We start from the raw sequence: 17,274 nt of genomic DNA, 5'->3' as shown, positions 1-17,274 counted from the left end.
AAAGAAAGGTAGTGAAAGCAAGCGAAAGAAATAGTGGGAGGGAGAGCGGGAGTTAGGGAATGCGATAGAGGTGTAAGAGGAGGAGAGAGATGATGGGAGGCATAGAGATAAGGAGAGAAAAACTTCTTGAAAGTAACTTGAAATAATGCAGGTAAATTATTAGCAGTAAAAGAAGAACAATGATTAACGAAACCAGTAAAAAATAAGTTAGAAGCAAGTTTTTTTGTTTTTGTTCTTTTAACGAAACCATAACAAACTTCTTAAGTGAAATCGCGAGGCTCTTGGCTTGCTACATAAAATTCTGTACACTGACTGACAAATTGGGATGCTTTGAATTAGTGCACTCAAGAGCTTCGTAGATCGTCGGAAATTACGCGTCATGTCGTGTGAGCGCAGCGACAGAGATTCAGCAGAGCAAGCAGCGATTCAGTTTTCGCCAAAGATGACTTGATGCGAAACTCTCTCATTTTTTCGCTCTCACGAGGTATTTATCTCAAATTTGTGCTGGCAACAATCCCCTCGCGCCAGCTGAAGCGGGTGCCAGAAAAAAAAATTTTTTCAGCTAAAACGAAAAACAGGCCCAAAAATTTCGGTTTGACCTACAACTACTGAAAGAAAAAGAATGGTAAAATTAACCGAAATACGGGTCAATTCAACCGAAATTTCTGTTAATTTTTATCCATCGCAACAAGATGTTGAATCAACTGCGCACAAATGATTGATTCGTAATTGACCGTTTTAGTAGTCAAATAAACAAAAAAAGTTGCTGCCACAGATTTGTACGAAATTACCTATGTTTCCATATAAATAAATAAATGTAAGGCACGATAACCTCCGAAGAGATCTAAGGCCGAGCTTTTCTTCCAATTTGCGTCGTGCTCCTCTTGATTTTCCCTACAAAGTGGCCGGACGGGACCTTCATGTTTTATGCCGACTCCGAACGGCATCTGCGAGGCAGATGAGTTTTCATTGAGAGCTTTTCATGGCAGAAATACACTCGGAGCGCTTGCCAAACACTGCTGAGCGGCGACCCCGCTTTGAAAAATGTTCTTCTAATTGAAAAACCCTATTTCTAAAATTTTGATGTTGCTTTGCCCGGGGTGCGAACCCAGAGCATACGGTGTGGCAGGCGGAGCACGGTACCATCAGACCACGGTAGCACTTACTAACCGAACGTCAATTGGGCTTACATCAAATATGCTGGCACACATTAAACATTATACACTTTATTATTTTGTTTTATTAAACGCACTTGCACTAAATTTTATATTTTATAATTTAAAATAGAAATGAAAATAGTAGTCACAAAACTGATTCTCAATTCTTTCGGTTGCAGCTCAGCTCATTCTAAATTTCTTCTCTCGTATGCAGTTGTCACACTTGATTGTTTCGAACAAAACTTGTATAAATGTTTGAAATAACATTTTAAACAGAGAACTTGTAAGTTATAGATAAGTAAAGAATCAAATCGCAGGAAGGTAATTCACCACTGGAGTAACTTTACATGTAATTCGGCAAGTTTAATTTTCGTAACACTTTAAGTTGAAACGATTCCAATACAACTCAAACTTTTATGTTGTCGGAAACATCAACATTAAAAAAAAGGATGTTTTTTATTATCTTATTAAATTCGTTCGCGTGAGTGAAAATTCGTAAAAACTTGAACAAAATGTTACTAATTTTGGAAAAATCCTGTTCGTTCAAACAAAACTTTTGCAACTTAAGGGCGCAATTTTGCATTTCGCTTGGAGGAGAAGTTGCAAAATTGTACCCGATAAATAGGTGTCCCGGTATCTCATAATTTTTTGCAGAGTAAATTCAAAAACGGGTTTTTCGTTTTGCATTGATAACTGAAAAACTAGTTTTTTGTTGTTTTCCCATTTGGAGTGTTTTTTTTCGATTTGGTGGTTTTCTTATTTTAGTATTTTTTTTAAACAAGTGGCCCCATCGTCATAAGTACAAAGTAGAGAGCGCAGTGAGCGTAAAATTCTCTTTGAAATTTGCTCATGTATTGACTGTTGATCGCCGTTGAAATGACGTGTAAGGTCAGTTGTGTTAACAGAAAAATCAGTTAGATTGACCAGCAATCTGTCAATTTTACAGAATTTTGTTAACCTAAGAGCGGCAATTTCTCTACTATTGAAATGACTAAACTAATTTGTTCGCTTGACAAAGAACTCAGTCGAATTAACCATAATTCGATCAATTTCACCGAATCTTCGTTAAGTCAAGAACAGCAGAACCACTTTGTTGTTTCTACTAGCATCATTTCTTTCAGTGTACCACACAAAATTTTGCGTTTGTATTCAGAGCTGTGGTGTCTTTGTGCATGACTGGTTTAATAGAAAGTGATAGAATGCAAATAAGCAAACAGTTTCAGCAAACGCAAATATTTTAATTGAAACATAAATATTTACAAGCAGTTAAAAATCTGGGGACACGCGCGCAGATCCATAAAATTATTTGTTTTTCATTTTACATGCAACGATTGTATGTCTGTACATTTAATATACTCAGAATAAACAGAAATAGCCTTTGGTACTCATACCCCCGCTTCCTGGAAACAGAAAATTTTTATTATAAAAAAATGCTGTACAATTTTTTGAACTTTTATGTTTTGATTACACTCACCAACACATGCGTATTAGCACAAACACGCACGTACTTTATCACAGTAAAGCTTACACAGACACACACATACCCCGAGTTGAGTAAATAAACAAGCACTCACTCGCTGACACTGTCTACCCAAACACTAATAGAATTGTGTTTCCCCTTCCACACTGCTCTGCCCTCATGCGCTACTGTCATCAGTCCCAGCTCAGCCATTAACTGAAAGTCAGTCCACCATATTATTGAGTCATTCACTCTGTGGTCTATCCTTTGCCTCATTTGTTTTCAACAGCGAAATCACTATTTTATTTGCGCTCCCTTCAACCCGACCTACACCGCACGCCAGTTGAGAATGCGAACAAACTCCTAGTCATCAGGCAACAACTACAAAAAAGGCAGCTAAGAAATATTAAACATAAAAAAGTATATTAAATAGTAAATTGTTAAAACAACACTTGGACGCAACAACTAAAAGGGCAATCACCAAAGTTTTAAATTGTAAAAAGTTAAGCTTTTTTATAAAAATAACTTATAACCACGCGCTAAGCTCATAAGTTTTGTTGTATGCATAGAAATGGGAGAGGGAGGCGCTAAAGTAGCTGGTGTAGTCAGGATAAGAGAACAGAGGAAGGCAGCAGCCGCTGGTTTTAAATTTTTGTTTAGGTGGTTGTGTAAGAATTTTTATTAATTTACTTTCTAAGTATCTGTTAGACACGATTTTTAGTTGCTGTGCACATTTTACAGGACAACAACAACTAAGCTTGAAAGGACAAAAGCAAATTATAAGGAATTTCTTTGCTAGAAAATTGGTTATTACGCTATTAGCAGAAGCATCAAGTATAAAAAAAGCAAAAACAACAAATATGGTAAATAAAGCATGTGTACATCTTTCAGTGGATGGCAAGGGTTGATTAAAGAAAGCGTAAAGAATGTGCAAAAGTTGTTAAAATATTAGCACCGACAATGTAAATTGAAATATTTTTAGACACGAAAAGGATAGAAAAGAAAATAGCAGCACATTCTGTAACTCATGAATAACTTGAAAAACAGTGTGGCTAAAAGTATTCAATATTTGTTCAAGCATTTTACATACTATCGGGAATAAGACAGGCCCACAAAATTTAAAAAAAGACTGGACCCCTAAACGAGTTGAAACTTTTCTATAGTTCCTCGACTCTTTGAATCTGAATATCGTGTCAAATTTTTTTAATTTGGTTCTGATTTTCGAGATATTCTTACATAAGGGTACGAATTACTACCTTATTTTGGAACGAAAACTAGATTTCATGTAAAATCGCAGATAATATAATGGAAAAATGTGTTTTTCGGACTCCAAGTATGAATATCTTGAAAATCCAAACCAAGTTACAAAATCTGGCGCAAGATTCAGGACCGAAGGTCTTCAGAAAAGAAGAGGCTCCTTTTTGGGTCTAAAATTTGTGCTCCTGTAAAATCAAAGTTTTCTAACAGTGTAACTGCTATACAGAAGTAATAGTTTGAAGGTTGCAAGACTTCAAGCAAACACGGTGTAGTTCTGTAGAGAACTTTTACAAAGAAGTCTGAATAAAAGGGCTTAGCAAGCACTCCGAGTGTTTTTCAGCTTCTCAGAAAAAAATTAATAAATTTTTAAAATGTATTCGTCCACCAATTTGTAAGAAAAGTTAGGAGCAGCAAATCATAAAGTAAAAGTGGATATCGGCTCCAAACTTCTGGGTCATGTATCGCGCCAAGTTAATTATTGTTATATAAAAAAACGAGCCGCACTCGTGTGCATCTTGCGCAACAAATATAAAAGTCTCATATCAAATATCAACAGAAATCAGCTGTTCTATTAATCAAACATCTATAAACTTACATGCGCTTGCGCTGCCATCTGGCGCATATTAGCCACTGCCGGTAATGCAGTGTTGGTTCTAATCAAATATTCACAATAGTGCCATAGTACAAATAGATTTCTTTCTGTGCTCACAATCGTTTATTTTTTAACAAATTTTTTTAATAAAATAAAGCTAAACAAAAGCACTACGACTAATTATGCCCACAGCTCGCTAATAGCACGAATCCCCATCTGTACAACCAAAACTTTATTTATAGATTTGGATTCCAAATAAGAGCGAATAGGGGACCTGTACATAAAAACAGCAATTAGAAATAATATATAAGATATAACGATTTCGTGAATATGCATAGACAGTTGGTTGATAACACCTCGAAGTATGGATTAAGTATTGTATACTTTTAGGATACATTGCTCGTTGGACGGAGAAAGAGACCATTGAAGAGCTTTAATATAAACTCCTTGCCTTGGTGATGCTATAATGCTTAGTTTGGTTCTCAACGAATTTCCTTCCTTATTTCATTCTTGCTTAGAACTTACTGTGGTTCTTTGATGCTGATTCTTGATTGTCGCTTCCAGTGCGAATACTTAGATTTGGAATTAAACGAAACAAAGTAAGTCTTCCTTCAGTTGAACTTTCAAAGATAGAAAGCGATGCTCACAAAACCAGATGTAGAGTCTTGGCTTCATTTTTGACTATTGTATATAGCTTCCATTGACTTAAGCTAGTTCTGATAACACGGTACCTCAAACCTCAGTACCAATGTTTGGTCGAGGAAGAACCGGTTCCATAACGCTCCTCATAGTCTCCTGGCGAGTCCAAGTTCTTCAGGGGAGGGAGTGTTGGGCCGCAAATACTCAACCATTCAAGCATGTAACCCTTATCACAATTTCTATGTTGTTAACAAACCCGAATAAACTTTAATCATAATGAATGACATACCGAATTAAGTCAGCCGCAACCATATTTAGTTACGTTTTGAGTTCGGAAAATTGATGGAACCAATAAATTTTAAATTCTAAACAATAAAACCACAACAGAGGTCACAAAGACAATGAGAAAGCAAAAAAAAAAATGAAAGCATAACCACCGAAACAACAAAAGTGAAACCAAGCACAACAATAGAATTTTCAGGAGCTTAACAATTGCTAGTCAGTTAGTTAGCCAATGGAGCAGCAATTAAAAATCAGCACATGTGGCTGAGCTGAGCTCTGAAAGGCATGTGGTTGTTGCTATTTTTATGTTTGCCTGACTAGTTGGCTGACTGACTTACTAACTGCTTGGTTGGCTGGTTTGGGTGGTGCTCGTTTGAAGCTTTGTTGTGTGGTGTTTGCAAACAGTTTTGATGCAGTTGCTTGAGTGTAGAGGTTATTGTTGTTGTTGTTTTTCTTATTTTTGCCAATAGCAAAGTACATAGCAATGCTCCACAAAAAAGTCGTAACTAGAGACTTTATTAAATATTCATAGAGTTTAGATGCACCTGTAACGGGTGAAAGTGATGCGAAATCGCGCGTTTAGGCTTGGCTCGTCTGTATGTACAGCAGCGTGCGCGAAAATAGTAGTGGCAATCTTTATTAAATTTCGTCAAATATTTTTTATTATTTGCGAAAATCTAAGAATATATGCACACCAAATGCAGAAACCTTTTCGAATAAATTCGTAAGTTGTAGAATATTTTTCGAAAATTTCGACAATTTTTTTTTTCTATCATTATTTTTTTCTGAATTTATTTGAGTACGCAGTTTAGTTGTTCGAAATTTTCGTAAAACTTTTTCGAACTTTCGAATATTTTCGAAAACAGTTTTTGAGATTACTTTGCATAGCTTTATTGACAAATTTCATGGAATTCTTTCTTAAAAATTAATAACCTAAATAATTTAATTGAGAAAATGTCCGGCCCAAAAATGTCCGCTAAAAACGTTGTCAATACCAAATTTTTGAAAACAAAAATATATTTTATTTTTATACATGAAAATTTTAGAATCAAATGAAAATTTTTTTAGTAGGTCATGAAAAAAACCTTAAAAATCAAAGTCGAAAAAAAGTAAAAAAAAATGAAATGTCGCAGGCTACAAAATTATTTTTTTGGGTATGCATAGTGGAACTTTTTTTCCGGAGCCCAAATCCTATCGAAAAATCTATGGCGATATCGGTTAACTTTCGTCCATACAAATCGACCCACCCTAATGTGCATATATTCCACTAAACCGTTGAAAAATCTTCGTTCTATAAAAGCCACCCAATAAAATGATGTACCGCAAGGACAGGCTGCAGCAACAGCTCACGAGCTTCACAAAATCACATCAAATGCACCGCACGTTGGGCGCCAGCTTTACCTATTATGAAATTTTTTGGTAGGTTCCAGAGGTGTGTCGCAACGGACGGACTCATTACGAATCAGTTCAGGTTTTGCAAGTGCCTTGTATAAAAAAAAACTGCTCAGAGCCCAGTTTGGTCCAACGCTTTTTCACTCAGACCGAGAGGTGGTCAAGCCAAAGCTCTGTCCAAAAAATTCACTAGCACGAATTAATTTCTACAGGCAAATACAATTTTCCAATTAATTAACCGTTTATTGGTGACACGCACAATAATTATTGACAGCTACAATAAATGCAAACATATATGTAAAAACAACAACAATAAAACAGCAGTAGACAAAGAAAAATATTAATTACGATATTGAAAAAAAGTCGCATCTGTGTAGGGCAAACAATTTAAGCGGATTATAAAAGTTTTTGCCAACATATTAACTCGCATTTATTCGAAAATTTGAGTAGCGTTGATCTTTTGTAATCGAGTTACAAAAAAAAAAAAAAAAGAATAGCTTGCAAAACTTGCTTACAACTTTTTTTGTATTTACTTAGAAAGTAGCACAGTTTACACACACCCCGCGCTGTATGCCAATATTTTCGTTGGAGTACGTATTTTTAAGGGTACCTACTGGGGGTTTCGTCTCACCGATTTTCCTAAAGATTTTCTTATTTTTCCCCGCTCCCAATGATAAAGTAGGGTTGTTGTTGTTGTTGTTGTAGCGATAAGGTTTTCCCCGAAGGCTTTGGGGAGTGTTATCGGTGTAATGGTCCTTTGCCGGATACAGATCCGGTACGCTCCGGTAACACAGCACCATTAAGGTGCTAGCCCGACCATCTCGGGAACGACTGAAATGGCCACATTGAACCTTCAGGCCATCCCTCCCTCCCCGCCCCAAAGTTCCATGAGGAGCTTGTGGTCGCCAGAGCCTCGTCTGTTAGTGAAACAGGATTCGACGCGGATATGTGAGGTTGACAAATGGGTTTGGAGAAGCTATATATTGCGCTGGCAACCTGAAAAGGTTGCGCTACACAGCCCCTTGAATCTGGTATTTTAGTCGCCTCTTACACAGGCATACCTACCGCGGGTATATTCTGAACCCCTAGCCCGCTGGGGGTGTACGGTGGCATCTTGCCACTTCTTTATCGGTTTGGTTCCACGCGGTTTATTCATTCGAGTTGATTTTGTTGTTTGTCAAAGTTTTTTGCAAATTTTATACAAAAGATTGCGGCTGTTGTTTGCATGTAAACGGATAGCTTCATTTTACGTTTCATACGCATTTGTTGCTCCCGATTTTCCATAGGTTTTTTTTTTTTTTTGTTATTGCTGTGTAGTAAGAATATTGCCAATGACAGCATTCATGATGGCGGAAAATTTGTTATGACATCGAATGCGATTTTCATAATTAATAACAGGGACTCGACTCACAAGCACAACAAAGAGAATGGCAAGAGCAACAAAAACGATGCATTAAAAATTGGCTTTAACACCAACGCTTCGCAAATATTTTGACAGCTGTCAAAGGCAGACAGGGAAAATTTACGTTTGTTGCGAGCCGCATAGATGGAAAATCATAAAATTGTGCAGTTTTGAAATCACCCACATATAGCAACATGACGGAAACACTCTTTAATAACATCATACGGAACGAAGCTTTGTGCAGGAGTCCGAAATCTGGGTATATATTAAGCACTTTTGCGTTTGAGAGAAAATGTGGTGCCGGCGCTAGGTATGAACCCATTACTGTGACACCTCCTGAAATGATTCAAACTGGTGGTTTAGGTGTACTACACAGGCTTTTAGGCGTCTTCTCTAGTCGATCTGTTCCAGGGCAAATTCCATAAACTGTCATCGCTGCAGTCTAAGACATGCTTATAAAGTAGCGAAAATGTAAAATCACCTCTCTTGCTTCAAATGGAAGCGCTTCGTAAGTTTATCACCGACAAAAACGTTTTCTGTAATCAAAGAATCCCGTCCACAATTCTCCAGTGGAGCAAAATGTTTGTACCGAATTCATTACCATCAAACAACTTCTCATCCGCGTAACACTAACTACATAAAACTTTGGTGTGTGTTTTAGACATTGCAACAGAAACAAGATCAACATGCCTTATCAATTGTTAATATATCGGAATGAAACACATTCGCTGTGTCTGGAGGGCGCATAGAAAAGCATGAGGGTGGTAGTCTTGCGAAGATCTGTGCCCCCTTTCCACAAACCATTTTGGATGCGTCCATTAAAGCTTAGATGAAAGGGATGCTGTAGTTTTTATCAAAGTATGCCATAGGATATATTTAGTACGTTTTTGTAGTGAAATAGAAGCTCTAAAGATAGCGCAGTGTATGAACTTATTAGAGGCCCAAATGTTGTTCTGTTGATAGGGATGTCGCTCTGTGGCACATTGCATAGGAAATTTTAAGCCTCTAAAGGCCATGTTGCAGCCATCCTTAAGAATCTGAATTCGCCTTCGTCGAACTATTGCGCTCCGTCTGTATTTTTCGATATGAAGTAAGAGGTTGTTATCGCGGATAGGGATTATTAGTTGAAGTAGCCACGTGACCTGAGCGATAGGCTGCAGAAGATATATACTGATGGCTCTAAACTGTTTAAAGAGTGGGTAGTGGGGTATTTGCACATCAACTAGGGTGGAATCTATCCTTTAGCCTACCCGATCATTGCAGCGTCTTTCAGGCGGAGGTGGCTGCTATAAATGAGGCCGATGATCACCTGAGAAATGCTGTTCATGGCTATAATTTGTATTTACTCTTGACAGCCAGCCTGCAGTAAAACCGATTGGATCGGTCACATGTAAGCCCAGGAAAGTAGAGAAGTGCTGCAAAGCTCTTAACGATATCGCTGAGCAAACTTCCCTCAGTCTGGTATGGATGCCTGGACAGTCGGATATACCGGGCAATGCGATGGCTGATGAACTTGCGATAGGGGGCACATTCGTTCCGCTTTCGTCGTCTTGGAAGGGACTGAGCATGCCTCATGCTCACTTTGAAAGGGATTTTTCCTTGGGGAAGCGGGTGTGAGATGGAGCAATCTTGAATCCTGCTACCACACTAAGCTCGTGTGGCCTGAATGGGACGCGATACGCACAAGAAGTCTCCTTCTTCTTGGAAGGGGGGAAATATCTCTGGTGGTTGGACTTATAACCGGCCATATAGCAATCGGGAAGTATGCACAAAGGCTGAGATCTCCCTATTTTGATTAGTGCAGGAGCTGCAAAGACGAAGAGATGGAAACAATCAAGAATTTTCTACGCGATTGTCCTGCGCTTTGGTGCAACAGGAAGAAATATCTGGCATCGCCCTTCTTTGACGATCTTTGTGATCTGGCTAAGTTGGGACCTAACAAATTCCTGGCGTTTGCTGAATCGACCTGTTGGTTTGAGTAATGGAGAGATCCACGTGATATCACAATGGGACCTTTTTGGGCCTAAGTGCACTGTTACTCGCAAACGTGGCCACTCTAACCTAACCTAAAGGCTATGATCTAATCGCTTCAGATATATTGTTGCACTTTTCCCAGCAAGCTATTCGTGTAGTTCAGCTTGATTACCTTCACCGGTACCAGTGGCTTTTAAGCGGGTATCGATCGAATAACCGCCTCTTACATCTGTGCCGTGAAACCCCACTTTTTGCCTAGCTTTCTTTTGAAGTTAAATATAGCCCCTTTTGCTTGTTTGACTGCGAGCTTTGTGTTAACCCAGCAGTTCAGCTTAGATGTCAGAAGCAGTGTTAGGTATTTAGCATGATAACGGTTTCTTTGACGCTTATGATTACCGATCAGGCACTTATGGTGGTGAGAAATATAATCATGGCGGTTACGGCACGGCTAAGTCCACTGGCACACCAGGCTAAGTTACGGCTATTATTATTCATAAAATTCTTCACTCAACTCTTCCTGTGGAACACTCCTGTAGATCAAAATTTATTAAAGGTTCTCAGTGTCAATTTAATTCGCAAAATTATTGCATATTTTCTGGAAACACATAGCTTTTTGCTATATTCGTTGTTTTTGTTGTTGCTTATATTGAAGTATTTTGTTGTCATTGACAGCATGTTGTTGTGCGTTGATTAAGTGCCATACGTTTCGAAAAATATTTGTGGGAGCGTTCGTTGCAGTTGTTGTTGCTGTTGTGGCAAGCCCATTTTGCTTGCAGCATCGCCGCATTCCACAAAAGCCTTTCCTACGCATTTGCTTGCTATTCAAATATTTGATGGAAAGGAGAAAAAAATTACTCTGAGTGCTTGCGTGTGCGTTTCTTGTTAATGTGTGCGTGTGCACACACACCTACATAACTGCATATTTATATTTCTTCCAACCACTTAATACTCGAATATTTATTTTTAATCCCACTGCAACCGATTTGCATTTGATTATATAATTTTCTTTTCATTTCACAGCATTTTATTGCTGCTGCCTTGCCTTTGCGCGCCTTGGCTAGACGTGGCGGGCGTACTGCGAATTTTGCATAAATTTTATGGATTTAAATGACTATGTTTAATATATTTTTTTTTTTTTTTGCTTTTTTCGCATTCGTATGGCCAACAAGTCGAATAGTCAATGAAGAAAGCTTTTTATGCTAGCGATTGTTAGAGCGAGGAGAGACAAAAGTTGTTGAAGCAAATTGTAAATTCGCAAAAAATATTTTAATCGAAAGAAATTGTTGCATACTGAGATTTAATTATAATTGTCGCATAATCATCTTTCCAATTATTAAAATAAAAAATACGTTATAAAAATAAATAGACCTTGAACAAAAACGTGCTGGCAGTTGTGGTTTCTCGAGATGGTTTCAGATTTTTAGTTTTCCGCAGAACCTCAGACTTATTCCCGCATGTATGCTTATGCTTGAAGTACCTAAACTTAGGGTCCAAAAAAACCGACCAAAAACAAGAGGAGAGAGTCCCTGCTCGTTTTGCCAAAATTTCTCTGACCTCGGTTTCATATGACCAACTAATATTGGTCTAAGAAGAAGCAACGTAGAGTAATCACGATTTTTTAAATCCGTTTAAGAAGCGAGGAGGTGGGGGAGCTTTTTGGCACAGCTTCCTAATCGCTTGCCGGTCTGGAGCAAGTCCTTCAATGGTTTGTTGGTGAAAATATAAAAATTTACAATATTAAAAACTCTATTTCAAAGTTATACGTTTATAGTCACATTCATGATCGCAACGGCAGAACTTAAAGAATCATGTTTTTAAATTAACGATTTTTATTCATTTACGATATATGAAAATTTACGACATTTGACAATTTATGATACTTTTGAGTTAACGAAATTCGAGAGAAAATTAAATCAAAAGCACGATACTTAAAATACTACGATATTCAAAAACTTACGATATGATTTGCAATTGATGAGGTTTATTAACACGTGGTCTACTTAGTTGGCTCTCTTTGCCCTGTGTCTAAGTTGGCTGCGCCGAAAAATCTAATATGTGTGGGATAACAACTTATCTCGGCTGCCAGTTCGAAAACGGCCTAGCCCAGAATTCGGTTGAAGAGCGCCCTATCTCCGATTTTTTTCATATATTGAGTTTATGTTCAAATAGGACAACCGAGTTATGAGATAGGTCACTTTCGAACTGGCAGCCGAGAAAGGGGGATATTCCACACAGCTGACGTTATGATCATGAGATACTGAAGAAGTTACTTTTTTAATTAGTTAGTTTACTGCCTTTCGAATCAATTCAACCACCTTTTAGCTATATTTGAGTACAAAAATGACGCTTCAAGTCTGAAGTTCGGCATCGCCAGATTGCTATTTCATAACGTAGTCAACGGTGAAGAGCTTCCTTCCTATTCTAAGCCCATTCGGGTCGAAAGAGCGACGATGAAGTTTACATACATACATATAAAATTTGCATTTAATTATAGAGTTTTGGATAAGCCTAAAATTAGCTGTGTAAGCTCATCCCACTGCCATCATAACTTTTTATGTATTTTGCATACGAAACACCAAGAAATTATAGGCAATGAATCTGCTATACAAACTGCGACGAGTGCACGCGAAATTCAGGCGCGTCTGAGACAGTTTTAAATTCAGAATTTGCATCTCAATTATTCCATTTACTCCTCCATTAACCCTTTCGCTACTGATGTTCACTGCAGTGCATATGACTTTGAAGTGACAGTTATTTTGAATTTAAAACTTTTAAGCATTATTTTCGGTGGACGCGGTCCTAGCGGTTTATTGCGAGTATAAAAATAGTATTCCCGCTAATTGCTTTAAAATTTTGTCGGTATTGTGCAGGCTTTTGTGAAGGAAGGTTGAAATATTATATTTGATATGTTTGTTGTTGAATTATCCATCATACAAAGTTTTTATGTTTACTTGCGTCAGCGATATTTTTTAGCTCGAAAGTTTCTCTTTGAACGGTTGTAAGTGGGAGATGATTGGAATTCAGGTGAGTTTTCTAGAGAGATAAAAACTTATGTCCTTTATAATGGACATGAGTAGTCAAGAGTTGTGAGTTAAGGGAAGATAGTATTACTTTGTAGGTAAAAGTTATGATGGCTAGGCACAAAGTGTTGACAGAAAACGAGACGTTTGACGTTCTAAATAATTTCTCAAATTTCAACGGTGAGTCGGATAATGATAAAGTTGATTCCACAGCGCTAACTAGGAAACGTTATGAAGGAGATGAAAAGGTGGGGAGTTGTGAGGAAAGTGGAACGAGAGCTTAGTCCAGCATTTGAACATCATCTTTTTCAACACTATCCTCAATAAGAAGAGGAGAGAATGATCCACAAAATGAGTATTTTTCCGTGAGAGTATTGCGTTATGTTTCATTTTTCTAATAGAAAAATAAGTACCCCAGAAGCTGAAGCGGGAAATTAATGTTTTGATTGGGCATATATAACTCAGAAATGGGACATGCTGATTTTAACTTTACCCACCTGTTCAGATGCCTAAACTAGTCAAAAGTGAGTACGAGTATTTCCAAAACTACTTTCCGACTAAATTTTTTGAAAATGCATCCAACTTCACTAATCTTTATGGTGTGCAGAAAGAATCAAACTTTCGACCAACTAGTCCAGGGAAAATTCGGAAGTTCAGCATTACCATTATTTGCTAACAATATGACACGTAATCGTTCTTATGGTTTGTGAACACATTTGCATTTAGTGGATACTAGTCTACTCCCACAAACCCAAGATAAATTATATAGCGTAAGACCCATAATGGATTCTATTCGGAAACGATTATTGGAGCAAGAGGTGGAGGAAATCCTTTGTGTTGATGAACAGGTAATACCATTTAAAGGGCGCCTTGGAATATACGTGGTAAGCCTTGCTGGAAAAAGTGGAATGCCTATGATTTTGTTGAGTAGCAGTGGTCCTCCACTGAAATTTAATTGTAAATTAAACAAACTTGGTTTTGTTGCTTCGATCAAATGGATTTATTGGCTTTCAGAAAAAGATAGTTTAAATTATTTTCAAAATATCATGCACGTACCCTCAATGTTCTCAAAATGCAAGTAAACGACGTCGAAGCAATGCAGTTCGTTGTAAAATGAAAGGATGCAAGCAAAAAATACACTCTTATTGCACGAAATGCCCACCTCTGCATTCGTCGAAATTCCTACTATTTTGGTGAATACCATTCAAATTTTTATTTTTCTCTAATAAAAATTAATTTGGTTGTAAAATTATTTCAATTGTTTATCTCTTCTTGAAATTTTTTAGACCTTACTGCCTTTTAAATTGACTACCTTGGCTACCCATGTCCACTCGGGTGGACATGAAATTCTGACCACGCCCATATAAGGAGGCGATTTCTGCTTTCACTAAAGTGCTTCCGAAACTCCTTACAGTAATTACCATTACTTGGAAATATACTTGTAACGCATACTAGCTGGCGGTAGTGAAAGGGTTAAGTTCTCTGATAACAGCATATTTTTATATCTCCTCCCTTTTCTTGTTTTATTTCAGCTGCAACAGACAAAGACTGGCACGCACTCTACGCAAAAACAAGATCTGAGTTTCCTTAATGAGGCCTCACCCATTTATGTCACCTCGTTTACAAGCACTCAAATAACGTGCAGCAGCTCGACAGTCACCACCGCCACTGCTGCAACTGCTGGGCTAATTACTTCTTCGACGATAGCGGCAGCTTCTTCGGTGATATCGACCGGCATCACTACAACAGCGGCAATCGTACACGCACCACAGAGCACGGCCGCAAATGCAGTCGACCGTAATGCCAATCAGGCGACAGCCGTAATCGTAAGCGCAACTGCCGCAACAGCAACGAAACTAGCCAATCACAGCGGTAGCAGCATTTATCAACAGCAAAAATTACCCGCGCAGCAGCAGCAGCAGCAACAACAGTTGCAAACCCCACAACACCAGCAACAGCTGCAGTTGCAACAGCTTGAGCAACAACAGCAACTGCAACGGCTTGAGCAGCAGCAGCAACTCCAGTTGAAGCAGTCGTCAACGTTGCCCGATTCGAAGACGCCAATTTTAGGTAAAGCACAACAAGCACCACCACCACTAACATTAGAATTGCAGCAACAGCAAGCAGCGCAGTTAGCGCAGTTGCAACAAATGCAAACGCCAACAATTGCCACAAGCTTGCAACATTTAGCTGTTACCGAGGAGGAGGAGGACGATGATGATTTGGTTGGCGTTGGCGCCAATTATTATAGTATTAATTTTATACGATACAACAACAAACACGCACAAATACCACCGGCCGATTCGGCGGTAGTACTGCCTGTAGTAGCGACAGCACAACAACTACAAAAGCAGCAACAACAACAACAAACGTCAGCACCGCTGAGACAACCGAAATCGCACCCGCACATTCCACCCCCATTGCAAATCCCCAGCACCATACTCGTCGATGCACAAACCTCCACCTCGCCATTGGCCGCCACCGCTGTGGGCGAACTAAGAGCACCACTATCAGCGGATTCTGCACCAACGATAACAACAGCAGCAGCAGCAGCTGCGACCGATGGCTCTACCACACCTACAACTGAATACTCAACAGCCATATCGAGCGGCCACCTGCAACAGGCATTCGCCACCGCTGCTGCCGTGGATCAGCAGCTATTCTTTAATAACAACAACAGCATAGCAGTAGGAACAACAGCTGCCTTGAGCAACAATAATAATAAAGTAGCAGGCGTGATTGTTAAACAGCCAACTGCTAGTGGCGTTGGAGAGGGCGTGGCTGCAGCTGGGGGTTCTGGGGCGTATGGTAGTAATATTAGTAGTAATTGTGATTTATTAATATCGAATAATATACAACCACCGATACGAGAGGTGAGTGTTGTGGTGACACACAAATGAGATGGCGTTGGGCCACACTTTTGATGCATGCAGTGTTGTTGTTGCTGTTAAGTTACAAAGACTGAGTTGTTTTCCTTCTTTTTCAGCTTGTTTTTAAAAAAATTTTGTTTTTGTATGAAACGATATTTACTATATTATTTAACATTAAAACATCGTAAAATTATTTTCAATATTACGTGTTAAATTGCCAGGCTAATTTTATTTCCGAATGCAGTTCTATATATTTTACGATATTAAAATAATGCTATATTTTTTTTCTTTGTTCCATTCCATTTTAATAAAACAAAATTATTAAATTATGTATTGCATTTTGAAAAAAAAAAAAAATCTTTTATGCACGTTATGTTGCAAAAATAAGTATGTATATCTACGATATTAAATAAAGTTTGGGACACATTTTTAAGCTCTAACGATCAGTTTCGGTAGCTGCATTCTAAAAAAGAAAACATTTTCTAATATAAATTATTTCCAAAAATAGGAAACAAAGTCATCAATTTAGAGGTTGACGACAACGTTAAAAAAATAAAAATTAGGTATATTCCTTAAAATTTCGTAAAAATACGATATTAAAGTTCATTTTCACTTTTTCATTTAATTTACAGTTAAACATATTAAAAAAAAAAATGGTTTTGTCTAGCTCTAAAAATTTGCAATTAAATTTTTGAAAATTTTACGATATTATAGTAATGCCAAATTTTCGAAAATAACTGTTTTGAAGTTAAGTCAAACAAATTTCATTTAACAAATTTTTCAAATTTTCGTTTTTCGAAATTTCTTTATTTCCAGAAACAACCCTTTTTTGAACTTTACGCTGTTTTTAAATTTGCACCATTTTCAAAAACATTATTTAAAAAACATAAATATTATTCATACATCTCCCTGGCAGGCACAATCTTCTAAATATTATGACCTAGAACTTCTTTGATTTGAAAACTTACGGTATATCAAAGCTTAGCTTAGAAAGGTAAGATATTAAAACCAGAAAATACTAAAAATACTGAAATTGTGTACATTTAAAAAATAAGATAGCATTTTTGACCATTAAAAGTTTTAAATTATTATCTTTTTTCAAATTTACGATATTAGTGCATATAACATTTTTTGACATTTTAAGCATTTATGAGCATTCGAAAGTCAAAGATCCATTTTTTAAATTTACGGTGTTTCAAAATTTGCGAACATTTTCGAAAGTAACCCTTA

The 17,274-nt window shown here is 37.6% G+C and overlaps 1 protein-coding gene across 6 annotated transcripts in view; it reads left to right on the top strand.

Annotated features, from left to right (window-relative positions):
- The window catches only part of sdt (stardust), a 449,266-nt gene that overhangs the window by 271,925 nt on the left and 160,067 nt on the right, over window positions 1-17,274 (top strand). For 5 of the 6 annotated variants that reach the window (XM_067779589.1, XM_067779588.1, XM_067779587.1 and 2 more), the window contains one exon: window positions 14,707-16,047. The exons of the other annotated variant lie outside the window; for it this stretch is intronic. In XM_067779589.1, the coding sequence (XP_067635690.1) occupies window positions 14,707-16,047 (1,341 nt within the window). The remainder of the gene's footprint in view (window positions 1-14,706; window positions 16,048-17,274) is intronic. 6 annotated transcript variants of the gene reach the window in all.

Source organism: Eurosta solidaginis, chromosome 4, assembly GCF_040869045.1.
Source record: "Eurosta solidaginis isolate ZX-2024a chromosome 4, ASM4086904v1, whole genome shotgun sequence".
NCBI lineage: Eukaryota > Metazoa > Arthropoda > Insecta > Diptera > Tephritidae > Eurosta > Eurosta solidaginis.
This window is presented reverse-complemented; position numbering and strand designations above follow the sequence as displayed.